We start from the raw sequence: 15756 nt of genomic DNA on the forward strand, positions 1-15756 counted from the left end.
ATCAGTCAAGTCGTGAAGAACTGTCTCCTCTCTCTACTACTTCAGTTAAAACCTCAGCAAAATTAGCTTTGCTACCTACTCTCAAAGTCAGCAATTCAATTCCTGGCCAGACAGGAAAGAATCCAAAAATGCTTTGTCATCAGGTCTCCTGCCCTCTCAAGCCAAAGTTGTTGGCATCAGCACATAAATTATGGAGAGGAAATAGTTCCTCAGTGACACAGCCACTACTTATTCTTAGCCAAAAATATATTTCTAATTGATTCAGTAGTAGTAGTAGACACACAAGAACACTTTTCATCAAAATTTTTATTTTTTAAAATTCTGCTAAAAGTTTATGTTTTCTAAGTTGTATAGAGAATTGAGTTTATGTGTGTGTGCTTTAGAACCTATTGATTAGATTGAAATTAGACAAATTCTTCCTTCTATTCATTTTGCTGTTTAAAATAATTCTGCTTTTATTGTCTTATTTGTCTGTGTGTAAGGCCACTAGCCTTACTGCTGTTTGCTGGAATTCTCAAAGCCTGGTTTTAAGATGTCCTAGAACATTTCATGTACAGCAACTGCACAGAAAGGAAAGTTTGATGTCTGTAAGGAAGCCCTTGAACATGACATGCAGGAGCCAAGTTCCCATTGAACAGACAAAATAAAAGCCCTCTGCCAGCGGGTAAACTCTGGCTGCCTCTGCATTTGGGACACATGGGATCTGCAACACCCCCAGTCCTGCCTTGCTTTTGCCCAGACCGTGGCTGTGACCCAGAGCAAGGTTCAGTCCCAGCCTGCGGGAGGCACCTCCTCTGGAGAGCTCTGGGACACAGCAAGGCTCAGGCTGACTTGCTGTGAAAAATGTGTTGAGACCACAAACCAAGTCTCAGAAGCAGGGGAGCGTTTCAAGGACCTCACCCTCTGGCTGTATGCTCAGAGTGCCCAAAACCCAGCAGCCAAGAAAGCTTTTGTTTGTCATAGCAAGAAGCCTGAGGTCCCAAGGTTGGGTATTGTGACTGACGGAGATCATTGAGGAATATTTCTCCTAAGGATTAGCAGAAGAGCAGAGTAACCTCTTCTGGATTTACTTCATTTTAAAAAAATAATAATTTGTAAATTTTTAAATAATTTGGGGTTTAAAATTCACATTGAAATTCCCTCTTAAAAAATTGATAAGCACAGCAGTACTGTATCTTGTTCGATATGCTCTTTGAGGTTGTATTATTAGCGTGAATTAATGCCAGCAGCTGCTCAGGCTATGTATCCCTTGTTACTACCTGCTGGTTTCTGCAGTACTGCTGTAGCTTCTGAACAGGCTTTAGTTAGGTGGATAAAATACTTCTGCAGAATAAGGAACTAGTTTCAGGGGAGGAAGGGCATCATCTATTGCATCAAGCAAAAATCCATTTTTCTACCATTTTTCACTAAATCTGTGATTGTGGCACACTACAGTTGTCCATACCTCTGCTAGGTAAGCAAAAGGGGGTTTTTTTGTCAGGAAGATGAGTGTTCTAGGAAATCTGATCCAGCTCTTTCATGTTCTTGGGTGAGATACGAGTTTTGCAATTCAGTGAGATCTTCCTCTAGAGTTTGCTTAATTGGGTTCAAGGACTAAATGTTGCAGAAAAGATTGCAAGTGGGACGTAGAGGTAAATTAGGAGATTATAATGTGTTTCAGTTCATTTGGTGTTTGTTAGCTTTACTTTGACAGGTCAAAACAGCCTTCTGTTATCACACTGCCACATACATGTTTGTAAGCTTTAAGAATATGTATTGATATATTCAGGTATTGATAAAAATAATCTTAAATACTGGTGGAACCCTTCTAAGTAAACTGATAATTTTATGATACCTTTCCACATAATATAAAATAAAACAGAAATAAAGTTACACATTTGAATTATTTAGCATGATACATTTTTATATATAAGCGAGTATGCAATGGGGAAATAATAGACTGTTGGATACTGACCTGCAATCCAGCTATTTTTCTCCTGTGAAATATTAGTATTTTAATATTCAGTATATATTTCCAAGTCAGATCCCAGTGCTCATATTTGGTTTTTATTCACTTCTCATTCTAGTGCAGTCTTACTGATTTCAATTTCAGCTTCCTGAATAAGAAGCAAGTTGCAGTCAGCATGGACTTAAGGTCTCACCCTTGGGATCAGACTCATCTTTTTACTACACCCACTTACTAAGCATAATCCTGTTTACTGGTTTTTGTTTCAGAAACTGCCCAGTTTTGGACCTTACCTGGAGCAACGCAAAAAGATAATAGCTGAGAACAAGATTAAACTGAAGGCACAGAACATGGCTGCTGTGCTTCCCGAGAAAAAGCACTTTGTTCCAAAGAAGCCCATTCCAGCAATCAAGGTAACAAAAATACATGCATGAGAAATGATAGGCAGTTGACATGCACAGTCATTTCTAGCAGTATGAGTTGGTTATTACTGCTTTTAAGCTTGTTAGAGGGCATCAAAGGCAACTCTTTATGCAGACTTTCTAGCTTTTAACCAAAATCGATGGGAAATGATCTGTGATGTACATGTATAGGTATTTCCCTAATGTCATTTTTCAGAATGAAGATGTTCAGGCAGTGGAACAGTAGCTGCAGATCAAGCAGGGGTGATGCCTTGAAGAACAAAGCAGGACTGTTTAGAATTTCTTTCAGTTTGAATGCTACAGTACGAGCTGTTTTGCATGAGACCTTTTGATTACTTGCAATGTGCTAAATGCCTCCATCCCTCATGTAGGATCGATGGCAAAGGCTGGTGCTAGGAACATATAAAAGCTGTGTCATAGGTTTAGAGTTTGAACTTTTAAAGCTGAAGAATGTTTGTCTAAGTAGCTGATCCACCGTTTACAATGAGTAAATGTCAAGGTAAAAATAAAACCTGTGACCCCTATCTACTGCATAATCCATACACTGAAGCTTTTCTCTTCCCTTAGGTAGTCAATAAATATCAATAAAATGAAACGGCATGAGCTAATTATTCTAGGTGTTCACTTTAGAGTTTACTTAAACTTCAAATCTGAATAAGAAAAATATTTTTTTTTATATCAGGATTCTCATGTAGACCATTTATAAAGCAATATGAAAATTATCTCTGTTGACCTTGTTGACTGTCTTCTTCATATAGGGGAGAATATCAGATAGCTGCATGATCAGACATGTAAGAATTCTTGAAGAAATAAGGCCAAGCATAAAATACAACGTGAGCTGTGGCTCAAAAACCACATAATTGCCAAGAGAACTTTGCACTTTACCAACACATCCAGTATTCCAAGCTAACTGGTAGGATGGCAAAACCAGACAAGGAGAAATTTTGAATTGTCTTCCTGTTTGAGTTAATTAGTTTGGCACTCTCTCAGGTTTTTGGACTGCTTAGTTTGGTTTATGTCATGCTTTTGAAAATATCTCTCCTCCTTTTGTGCTGGGGTTCCTTTCTGTATATATACAAAAAGTTCCAAAGAACAGCAATCTACTCTTTTTTCCTCACTATGATGAGCATTTTCAAAGCCTGCTTGACCTCAGAGGTTTCATGGTTCTGCTCTCCTTGCAGGGAGAGTACTGATGTAGGGAAAAAGAGAAAGAAGAAGCAACAGCCAATAACTGCATTTTCAATGAGATGGCTTGCTTCTGAAAACAGCAGAAAACCAAAAAACTGATACCATCCAAAAGCAAATAAACTGAATGAAGGAAAAAGTTTAGCAAGAGGGAAAAATGGACATGAAGACTAGGAAAAAAAAATTTAAAAATTGAGGTCGGTAATTTATCATGCCTAACTCCAAGCATAAAAGCAAAAAAAGATCCAAGTAGTAGGAGATAGATTAAAAAGAAGAAAAGAGACCATACTGCAGGGAAGAGGAAAATGAATTCCCCCAAACACAAACTTTTGTTTGCATAGATATTGAATACTTCTGACTGGTGTCTGAGGAGCTTCTCAGCCAGGGAAATCAGGTTAGCATCTTCTCCACACCTTCAGTTAAATGTGACTGAAGCAATTACAAGATAGGCATTGCCAAAGCTGGCTCATGGCAGTCTTTCAGTGTGACCATCTCTTCAGAAGGGAATGTTTTAGCCATAGTGACCAAACCAGCAGTGAGAGGTGGTGTGTTGGGTTTGCCTGGCACGGTTTGATAGAGGTGGGGCTACAGGGGTGGCTTCTGTGAGAAGCTGCTGAAAGCTCCCCAGGGTCTGACAGAGCCACTGGCAGCCAGCTGCAGGACAGAACCACCACTGGCAAGGCCAAGCCCATCGGCAGCGATGGCAGCGCCTCTGGGATAATGTATTTTAAAAGGGGGGAAAAACAGCAACTTCAGCCACAGAGAGGAGGGAGAATATGGCCTGTCAGGAATCTGCATGATAGAGGACCAGGAAAGATAGCCCTGGAGGGAAGAGAGGCCCAAGCAAGCTGGTGATATTCAAGAATCACCTCTTCCAAGCTCAGGAATGATGCATCCCAACAAAGAGGAAGTCGGGGAAAAATTCCTTGAGGTCTGCAGGGATGCTGCAGGCCTGCTCCTGGACAAACTCAGACGCAACAAGGAAGCCCTCAGAGAGCCACCAAGATGATCAAACAGCAGGAGCACCTCTCCTATATAGACAGACTGAGAGACTTATGATTGTTCAGCCTGGAAAAGAGAAGGCTCTAGGGGCACTCTAGAGCCAATTCCAGTACCTAAAGGAGAGATAGGTGTCCTTGAAAGACCTATGACCCCTGCATTGGCTGGCTGTATTTTTGGAGGGTTGCTATAAATTTCCTGATGCCTCCCCAAAATTTCCTCATCAGTCTAATCAGCTGCTGGGTTGGTGATACCTAAATTCCAACACTTATATAAATTCCACATGCTGTCAAATTACCATTTATTTGTCAATTTAAAACCCCTCTGTGATTTTTTGATGTCTTTTCCCATGGCTTTTCTCATTATTTTCTCTATTTTTAATATTAATTGAAACTGCATAGTTTGATATTCGGCAGAGTTGTTTATTCTTTTCTCACTTGTCTGTAATACCAGAAATTGTGCTGTATGTGGATGTGTGCCCTGGATCTTTTCAGTTGCAGCTTTGTACACCTCCCACAGATGTATTTGCCTACCTCAGGTTACCTCCTTATTACTTTAATTTCTTTCCTTATATGTTTCTGTGTTTTCTTTCTAATAATTTAGTTCTTTGTCCTTCAGGGCCTATACCACAATATTCAGTCACCATTTATCTGCTTATTTTATTCCTTCCTTTTTTTATTCCAGAAGTCTTGCTTTAGAGATTGTCTGGTAGTTCAAACATTCTGGCATAGCTCTCTTAGCTAGGGCATGGCATGCTGTTCGACCTGCTGGAAAAATATCCACAGAGATCCTCAAGCTTAAATTCCTTGTGTTTATTTTTCACCCTTGTTTGTACAGATACATTTACATGGTCTTTTGCACATACATAATATGCAAGTCTTTTTTTGCTGATGTGTAAGCACCCGTCTAAAAGCCAGCACTGCAGGAGGCATTTAGCCACATTTAGTCCAGTGCTGTGCTAAATCTCTAAAAGCCTCTTGAGAGGTGAGGAATATTAAAGTAGGGACAACACTATTTTGCTGTTGTACCATTTGGATCCTTCTTGGCATGTCTCTGTGTGGTTTAACATGAGTGGTTTTACCTTGTGCTTGCCTGCCTAGAAAAGGCCATATTGTAATCTTCATCATAAATGTGGAGATGTTGCATATTTCAGGTGGAGCTATGCATGTCTCTCCTCTCCTCGCCTCTCCTCTCCTCTCCTCACCTCACCTTGCCTCTCCTTGCCTCTCCTCTCCTTGCCTTGCCCCTCCCCTCCCCTTCCCTTCCCCATCACAGTACCTCAGGAGGTATTCACATTATATATACAGGTTAAGTAAATTTTAGTCTTCAGTTATGGGGAGAAATCCTAGAAATCCAAACTTCCTCTTTCCCTGGAAGCTGTAGAGGACAGACTACAAACTAGACAAACTCAAAGTCCTTTGCTGCTCCTCATAGGACATTTCAGCCCTTTTCCCAGCTTTGTTGCCCTGCTCTGGATGCATTTGAGTACCTTCACAATCTTCTGAAGTGGTGGAGCCCAGAGCTGCAGGCAGCACGCCAGGTGAGGCTGCAGCAGTGCCACACACAGTGAGATGGTTGCCTCTTTTGGCCATTTGTGCCATTTTTGCTGCACCCCAGGACATGGTTTTGCCCTCTGGGCTGTCTGGGCACAACACTGACCCACACCCAGCTGTGCCCACCAGCACCCCCAGATCACTTCCTGCAGGGCACTCTGCAGCCCCTCCTCTCCTGGTTATATTTCTGCCTGGTGTTACTCTATCCTAAGTGCAGAATCTGGCATTTGGACTTGTTAAATTTCATCCCATTAATCATTGCCCAGTGCTCCAGGGCACTGTGCTTCTGTTGGTACGACTGCAATGACTGCATATTCCACATCATGGCTGGTTAATTAGAACAGCAGCACTACAGTAGTTATGGGGCTATTTTCTATCTTAACACCTTGCTAGTTTGTTTGCCTCTGATCAGGACAGTTCCATGAGCTGTCAGTGGGGTCTCCTACCCTGTTTTCTCTTGCAGCTTTCTTTAATCTAGAATGTATCTGTTGGCAAGATCAGCAAAAGTTACTTACTTTGAGCAGCTGCTTGTTGAACTGCATTTTTTCACTGTGATAGTACCTGTTCATCAAATTTTATAACATACCTACAAGTTCCTTGGATTTTCTTAAATTTAGTTTAAATGAAAACTTGTATCAACCAAAGTCTTCTGGTTCAAATCTTTTCCTGAAACACATTCAAGCATATTAAACAGCATCATAACTAAACCAGAAAATTGAGACACTTTGTTCTGCTAATATTTTTCTGAACATTGATCATTTTATTCCGACCCTTTATTTTTTGCTCTGTTTAGCCACTTCATGGCTAGTGAATTTCAGAGCTCTGTTGTGTCACAGGCCACTGTGAGAGGCCTTGTCAAACATTAAAATTACTGGGGTTTTGGGGTTTTTTGGGGGTTTGGTTTGGGGTTTTTTTTGTTTTTTGGATTTATTACTTCATGGTCTTCATAAAGAATTGTGATCGATACACGAAGCGTAATTTCCATTATAGAAAACATATTGACTTATGTCACCAAGGTTCATCTAAGTGGACAACACTCTCAGGCATACAGTGTGATTTTTTGGGATTGTCCTGTGCACAGCCAGTAATTGGACTCAATGATGTGGGTCCCTTCCAGCTCAGGATATTGTATGATTCTACGATTTGAATTATTTTATAAGTCCCACTTTAGCTAGTGCTGCTGCTGTTACACTGAAAATAGAGGTCCCCAAATAAAGTGTACCTTTAGTAGCCTTTTTTGAGTATTGGCAAAACATCTGTAATCTTTCAAGAAAAGTTAATGTATTTTTGTTATCTACTTTACTGTAAATTCACCTTGGTCATGTACCCTCAGCTTCTGGTGACTTTAATCCATAGTTTTCTTTCTAACATTTCTTCTTTTCATCTCTCGCTCTCGGACCGTACCCCACCTTTATTGCCAAAAAAGCTCAGGTGGAAGGCAGGTACCTCCCTCATGTGTGTTCCCTTTGAACTTGCTTTATGACATGCAGTACCTGCACTGTGTATGGCTTTCTAATGAGAGGCCTGTGATGTTCATCATCTCTAGAACACCGTGTGGTCTTTCACAAAAGCATCTGCATGAAGAGGGACACAGCAGGTCTACAAGGACCAGAGCTGAACCATTAATTGTATTTGCAAATATAGGTTTACTAATATGATGACTAATGAAAATCTAATCACCATAAAATGTTTGATACATTAACATTCAAATGCAGCTATTACAGAACTGTAAAAATAATATCCTGCTGAACAGATCTTCTCCTTGTGTATACTCAAACCCACATCTGCTTAGCTTAGTGACAAAAAGAATTTTTTTTCTGTATTCATTAGTAACATAAAACTAATGGATTCTGCTCTGATTCTCTCCATAGCAACTGAATTCCCTGACAGTTCCAGTTGCAGGACTACATTCCTTTCTCAGTTTTTTCAGTACGGTTTTGTTGAGAAGAGTAGGACAGCACAACAGTAATCAAAAAGAGTACTCTGGGTCCCTGCTGTCGCAAAGGTGCAGCTTAGGACCAAATTTAACTTCCAGTTTTGGTTTGGTTTTGTTTTCTTTTAATTGCTGCTGGTAATGCATAAGCCAGAAAGAACACAGCTTGACTTTCAGAACCTGGCTTCTGTTTGCAGGTCTGGCAGTTGGCAAAAAAAAAAAAAAAAAAAAAAAACACCAAAAAACAAACAAACAAAAAACCACAAAAACAAAACCAAAAAAAAAAAACCAATTAATCTGTAAACAGTGCAAATTTGATCCAGAGGCCATTGAGATATACCAAGTGTGGAATCCCATAGTGCCATTTTAGACAGTTGCTTTTTGGAGTGAAACTGCTTTAAACAGGGAAAGCTGATTATTTCTTGCTGCACTGTTTATTTTGTTCCAAGCATTTATGATTTGATGAAAACAAGAAGCTGTAAAAGAGTGCACCTGCAGAACATCTTTTTAGTACCATTGCTTTTTTAGCCAATAATATCTTGAAACTTTGCAAATGAATAAAGATACAGTTTTTGCTTGAGAGAAATAAGTGATTAAAAGACACAACACCAATGAGTGTAAATGAGCAGTAAATCATTGACACAGTCTTTTGAAATCACTTTCAGGCCTCTAAAGTGCCATCATGCTCCCTATTTGGGATTCTGAGTCCCCAAAAGTGTATTTTTGTGATTTTGTGAGAAGTGAGACTTGGTTAAAAATGCAGAAATCACCATGCCTTATGCATTGTTTTCATTATTCCCTTTGTAAGTTTGTAGCTGGAAAAATCAATTTTGATCACGTTGTTTCAAGCAACCATTTCCTGAGCCATCTAATGCTACCCTAAACCTCGGACTGTTTCCCCCCTCTCCTCCAGCTGTTTCCCTAGAAGGGTGTTAACCACCTCACTCCTTTCCCATTTAAAAAACCTTCTATAATTTCCAGCCATGAATTTATTCATGGCTTGCTTATAATTGTGTGTTCTTGTGCCAACATTGTCATTTAACTTAAGTAGTTCTTTTTCCTCCCTGATGTGTGTGTGTGTGTATATATATACATATATATGGACATTATATTCCTGCTCAGCCATCATCTTCCTAGGCTAAACATCTTGTAAGGTTCTTTCTGTCTTCTCTCACAAGCAAGGCACTCCATTCCATGGTTATGTGAGTAGCCCATCTCTGCAACCCACTTGAGCTCTGGGTTTTGTCAACATCCAAACAATATTTAAAGAATACAAATGTGAATCCAGAACCTCCCTGAGAAAATTACCTATGCTTTTTAAACATGTGCTTTTTTTTAGACTGAAAAGCTCTTCACTATCAGGAATCTCCCCCTGTTGATACTTTTGCAACACAGGCAGGCAGTGGAAAGCTACTTAACTGTATGTTGTTCAGGTTTTACATCATTTCTTTAAATTCTTGAGCACACAGCTCATCCATTGCAGGCAACATGCATTTTTGGCAGTGGAATGTTTGGGGGCTGTATACACACAAGACAGGTTTAAGGACACCTAGCGTTGCTGAGGGCAGTAGATCACACACAGACGTGTATTTTGAAACCTGCAGCAGGTTCAAAAGACAAGGCTTGTCAAGAGAGAAGCCTACCTGAGAGCTGAAACAAGCTGGAGCTGAATTCTACCACTGCAGTATTTCAACTGACACAGAAGACTGCAGACACCTGAAAACTGCTGTAAATCCAGTAAATACGTGCATGTTTCTGAGTAAGAACTGGAAGTGAAAAGATGGGGGTGTAAGCAGTTCCTAGGAGATCACATTTTATTTAGTTACTGTGGTTCATCAGTGGAGTCACAGTAAAGGGCTCTGTGTTCAAGTCTCATTCTAGTAAAAAGTATTAACTGAAACACTTTCATAGTAGTTAATTGACCTTTTACAGTAGTTTAAGCAAACAGATTTTACTTCAAATTTGCACTGAATTTGGACCATGCACAAAATCAGCTTGCACAGCTCAAGTGATGAGTGTTAACTCATTAAGCTGTGATAACTCGCTCACAGTCATCTGTCCACGCTCATCATGCTGCCTTTAGCAATGTGCCATAGCTGTTTTATGCTGAAAGAGCATTAATGTTCTCTGCATGTTGCTGAGAAGAACTGGAAAGGTTTTAGCATTGAATGAATGCAACCAAGGTATTTCACATGGCAGCAACTATGGGGTTTGGCAGAGAGAAAACATTTGAGTGTTTTTGGAACAAAGAAACATTACAATTTGCCAGTCTTTCTTCCTGGGCATAGGATTTGGTTGAATTTTCTATCTCAACAGTCACTAGGAGCAACTTCATAGATCCTGCTGTTGCATCCAGTGAATGTAGAAATTTGTCTCTGCATAAAGATATTATTGTACAGGTGCTGAAGACCAGGTAGATCTCATTCTTTCAGAAAGTAGTGCTGAGTTTGCAAGTTCTTAGCAGACTAGGAACACAAGGTTGGGCTCATTTCTGCATTTAATTTATGTAGCAGAGCTTTCCTTTTTGTGGTATGTACCCATGTGCTGTGCTGCCATACACCTTTTGCAGCACTGATGTGTGTAAGGTTGATGCCACAAGTTCCTCCTTGTGAAGTTAACAGATCTTGTAGGATTAGACCCAGAGCCTACTTCTGTACAGTATTTGCAATAAACTGATGATCATGTCATTTGTGCATCTTGCTAAACAGAGAAGAGCTGTTTTTGTTCTCTTTCTGTTTTTTTCTTTTCTTGCTGTGAGTTCTTAAATCTGTGCTAGTGAGAAATGACCAAAGATGATCTGATTGTCACTCCTGTTTTACCTTCCATTTTGTTCCTTGAAGTTTCACCCAATCATGGCAAAACAACAGCACATGCAAAATCGAGTACTAAATGTGTAACCTATTTGCAGAATGTGTTTGTACACAATGTATACTTCAAAATGTGTCTGTGTGGAAGATTCTTTTGTGTTTTACAGGGGATATGAAGGTCAGCCTCTTGGAAATTTAAAAGAAAAAGCCTAAACATCATCAAAATGCATGGCCAAATCTTCCATGTTAAAGTACCAGAGAGCGCTCCAGTGCAGCTATGGAGACTGCCTAGGTAGCTCATAAATGAGTTGATAACTTTTTTTTTCCCCCTAGGATGTAATTGGAAAAGCACTGCAGTATATTGGAACATATGGTGATCTGTGCAACACAGAGCAAGTTGTGGCTCTGATTGACGAGGAAATGTGTATCAACTGTGGCAAATGCTACATGACCTGTAATGATTCTGGCTACCAGGTAAGAGCACAGCTGTAATTAGCAGGAAGGCACAATGAGTTATCTTTCTGCTGCTGGGAAGAAAGAATTCACCTTCTGTTAATGAGCAGGTGGCAAAAACAGATGCCTAAAATGTTGAATTCAAAGCCTGTCATGCTCCCAGGCTCTGGCTCACAAGCTGTGCAGGACCACGGCTGGTCCAGAGGGGCTGCACAGACCACATCACTGTCACAGGGCCCTGACTGCAAGTGGGGTTCTTTTTAAGAGGAACAAAATGAAGGAGCCCCAAGTTGAATGGCAGTAAATATAGTTCTTGATGCTTTTCAAGTACACGAGGGAGAAAGGGAAGAACACGTCCCTTCCCACCAAGGGGATGCAGGGATACAAGGGCTGGTCTTATTGCCAAATGCTTTTTAAGAAACCCAGTTCTTGTTCCCTCAGAGTAACCAAACTAATTCAGGTTTCAGGCAGATGGGGCTTTGTTTTGATCTTGATTGAGTTACAAATCCTTTCTCCAGGATAACTGCCAGGGTTTAGAGCAGCAGGTTGAAGTTTGCAGAAATCATTGTGACCAGAAAATGGCTCAATTTTGAGCTGAGGCTCCTGTTTGCAGCAAAGTATTTTTCTGATTGCTCAATATGGTAGCAAGTTGTATGAAATATATCAGCATGTCTAGGTGCCATCTCATGCCATGTCCACTGGAGACGATGGACTGGTCTGCAGTAAAAAAAGCAGTACAGGAGGGCTCATCTTTTTTTAGAAAACTAAAATATGGTCTAGTATAACTTCCATGGAATCCAGTATGCACCAAGCAATAATTTCTACATGAATTTTTCCATAAGTCTTAGTCCGAGAAGAGCTTGTCAAAAACAAATACTTTAACTGAGCACCAGGGCTCCTCTGGACACCATCCGTTTTTGCTCCTCTTTAATTCAGTCTAATCAATAATAGGTCTGATGACTTGAACTACATAAAGTCACAGAAAGAAGTCTTCCATTGAAAATCAACTGTAATTGAAACAAGTATGTCAGAGCAAAGGTTTTTTCCACTGATACAAGAAAATTAATGCTGTATTTATACCAAAATAGATTACTACAGTAGCCTTTTAACTTTCTAAATTTCTTCTTGACATTGCAATCTTCACCTCTTCCCCTTCCATCAGATTTCTCAGGATTATATTTTTCATATAATCCTTAGAGAGCAAAAGATTGGGTTTAGATTTAATAAATTTTATTTTCTGTAACTGGAAAAAAAATCAGCATCAAAAGAACCAAAGTTTAAACCCCCAGAAGGTTTTCTAAGCACAAAAGAAAGATGCTCTTTCCTTATTTATCTAAGGAAAATGAAAATAAATTAATTGAACAGAATTGCAAAGGAATTCTTAATTGCAAACAAATCAACAACAACCCCCCTCACCTTCAAAACAGCATCTGCTTTATGCTTCCCTTTGTTTCAGAAATATCCACGCTGCTCTACACAGCTGTCACCTTGTATGACTCCAGCAGAAAAGCTTTCCTTAATTTAAAGTCAGCACTGTAGTCCTGACTTCCTCTCCCTCTTTGAACTCCCTTTCAAGATGTGCATTGTTGTTAGGGAGAAAGAAAGGAGTCCTCCTTAGATACTCACGAGCCAGAGCTCTCTTTGTGCTCGAGCTAAAGTAAAACTCAGAGATCCAGGGCAGTTACTTCAGACTTCCTGCCCTTGCTGGTTGCTACAACAACTTCTGTGCCTTCCTAGTACTGAAACCCCAAATGCCTCAAATCTGCCTTTGGAGCCAACCTACAGCAGCACCAATACTTCCCATCACCTCCCTGCCCCGCCCCCCCCCCCCCAGATGCTGAGAGTGGTCAGGGAGATTTGCCTGATTTTCCCTCCTAAACTCTTCCAAGTAGATACTCAGTGTTTTTGGCGTTTTTTAAATGTTTTGACTTTTTTAGTCTTGCTTCTTAGATACTGACACTTTTGCAGTTGTGTGATGCTTTTGGTTTTGCTTTTAATTGCCTTTTCCATTATAAGCAGGAGCTTATATCATTGAGACTGCAATTGTTATTTCACATTCAAATACACTTATCACCCTAATTGGTAATGAGGATTCACTGCATGGAACGTGAGAACTAAGGCAAGCTCTGCCTGCCCCAAACTCTGATATTCCTTTCAAAGATTTGCAAAGGAAAGTAATCACATGAGGCACAATGAGCTCTGTTTTTCTCTACTGTTTATTAAATTAGATTGTTTATGCTGTGCTGAAAGTAGAAGTCAAAAGAATGCCTTGTGACGGGCATTGTGCTGAAGCTGATCAGGTGTGATCTGGTGTCTCCTCTAAACCAATAAGCCCAGCACACTGATATCTTAGGAAATATTTCCTTCACGTGAAGGAGAAATACCCTCTGGGAGTTTAAGTATCATGGAGCAAACTCCTCCTTTCATAACCAGCCCTTGTGACCCTTGAGCATTTGCCGAGGTGTAATTTGGCCCACCTCTCTAATTCCACAGTGTCTGGAGAGGGGGCTCTTTTGTTCCCGGCCAGTGGAACAGTTGCTATAGCTGCAGTGCAGAATCACACCAAGATGTCTCCAAGTGCTGTAGCGCAGGAAATGCAGACACTGGAACGGGAGCAATTCTGACCTTTTCTGTGCGTGACATCGATAATGTTTATTCCCGCTCGCAGGCTATCCAGTTTGATCCCGAAACCCACCTGCCCACGGTTACTGACAGCTGTACAGGCTGCACCCTGTGTCTCAGCGTGTGCCCTGTGATCGACTGCATCCGCATGGTTTCCAGGACAACCCCCTACGAGCCCAAGCGCGGGCTGCCCTTAGCCGTGAACCCCGCGCACTGAGGTGCCCGGCCCGACAGCTGATGCCAACTTTACACTTGTTTGATGCAATTGATTTGCTTTCTAATTAGTCCTTGCAAATCTTCTCCTATAAAAAAATGTAATACTGGTAGCTTTTACAATGAGCACTGCTTTCCAATTACTATTTTTGCAACAATTAAGTTTTGAAATTACAGAAAGGTGGTCGTGGCTGTCAGTGGTCCACTATTTGAAGTGTAACTTTCTTGTTACAGTTCATGCTGTGATTTCAAAACTTCTCTAAAGACTCTTTAATCTCTGTGTATTTTCTGGCTGGAAATATAATTAAGAAAGCATTTTTAATGAACTACATATCAATGTACAAGCTAACTGTTTTCAGGGAGAGCATTTTGTAATTAAACATTACATTTAGTTTTAAAAGAGTTTCTTAGAAGATGTAATTAACTACATAGCATTCAAACAAAGTGATGTGGCTTCTATTTTTCTATAGACAGAAATGAAAAGGAGTTTAAAATAGGATTTAAGAACTGGATTAATCACTTTCAACTACTACAACATATGGTAGTGTATTTTTATAATCCTTTCTAATTCTTTTTCACACTAGTCACTTTATAGAATAAATTTGCTTTGCACTGACACATGCTGGACTCTTCAGATTTGTGTGTTGCATGGGTGGTTTGATCATTACTTTCCCCCCTCAGTGAACACTTACAACATCTCTCTGCAAACAGTTCAAATGGCTTATTAGGAAGTACAGAATCCTGCGTTTCAGGATTCTGAGAAGCAACAACATTTTTTGCTCCAAGCTCATCCTCTAAATAACTTTTTAATCGTGCCAATTAATGTTCCAGAATGTACACGTTTCAGGTCAGAGATCTGATTGCGTGCAAATGGACTACACACCCTGCAGGCTGCGTTTGCCAAACACAGACACACAGGGCAAACTGGCAAGGTGATTTCCCCCAGTGCTGGTTCTTCATACTTAGCAGCTATGTATAGTTCTAGTAGTTTCACAGCCAAAAATAAATACAGATTCATCTGTCTTGCTAAACAATATCTCAGATTTATTCCATTTTTCACTCACAGTAGGAACTTTCTAATATGAACATATTGCTGTCTGCTTCACTCCACTTAAGAATATAAAGCCTTTAGTTTCATAACAATAATAAATGATCTATCAGTTCAATTTCTTATAGCATATATTGTGAGCAGCAAAAGCTTTGATTAAAAATATACCCTGGCTTTTGTTTCTTGATTTATGAATTGTACACTGAATTATAAATAAACGTTGAAACCAACTTGGGTTTGTTTGTGATTTTTCTTTTTGCATTTACTAAACAGAATTTTTTTTTTGTAGACCCTTGTCAGCTGGTGTTTCATGATCTCTAAGATTCACTCCAGGAACCATTAATGAATTAATTCACACGTACATTATTCCATTGATTGCCTACAGTGCAGAATGTATCGTGCTCTTTGCCCCTCTCTGGCACCTCTTTGTCTGCCTGTGACTTCCCTTCCTTCCCCACACACACGGGGTGCACGCATTTGTAAATTCGAACATTTTCAAATGTCATTCCATTTAGTGCCCTTGCTCCACCAACACTGTTTTGCTGGTGCTTTGGGCTTGCTTGGCAGGCTCAAGCC

General features: G+C 40.1%; 1 protein-coding gene across 7 annotated transcripts in view; it reads left to right on the forward strand.

The window, feature by feature from the left end:
* DPYD (dihydropyrimidine dehydrogenase) overlaps positions 1-15410 on the forward strand; it is a 366543-nt gene extending 351133 nt beyond the window's left edge. For all 7 annotated transcript variants that reach the window (XM_069022646.1, XM_069022644.1, XM_069022639.1 and 4 more), the window contains 3 exons: positions 2215-2358; positions 11178-11318; positions 13966-15410. In XM_069022646.1, coding sequence (XP_068878747.1) covers positions 2215-2358; positions 11178-11318; positions 13966-14136 — 456 coding nt within the window. In that variant the 3' untranslated portion in view covers positions 14137-15410. The remainder of the gene's footprint in view (positions 1-2214; positions 2359-11177; positions 11319-13965) is intronic.
* The last annotated feature ends 346 nt before the right edge of the window (positions 15411-15756 follow it).

The sequence above is a fragment of the Aphelocoma coerulescens genome, chromosome 8 (genome assembly GCF_041296385.1).
Source record: "Aphelocoma coerulescens isolate FSJ_1873_10779 chromosome 8, UR_Acoe_1.0, whole genome shotgun sequence".
In the NCBI taxonomy this organism is placed as follows: domain Eukaryota; kingdom Metazoa; phylum Chordata; class Aves; order Passeriformes; family Corvidae; genus Aphelocoma; species Aphelocoma coerulescens.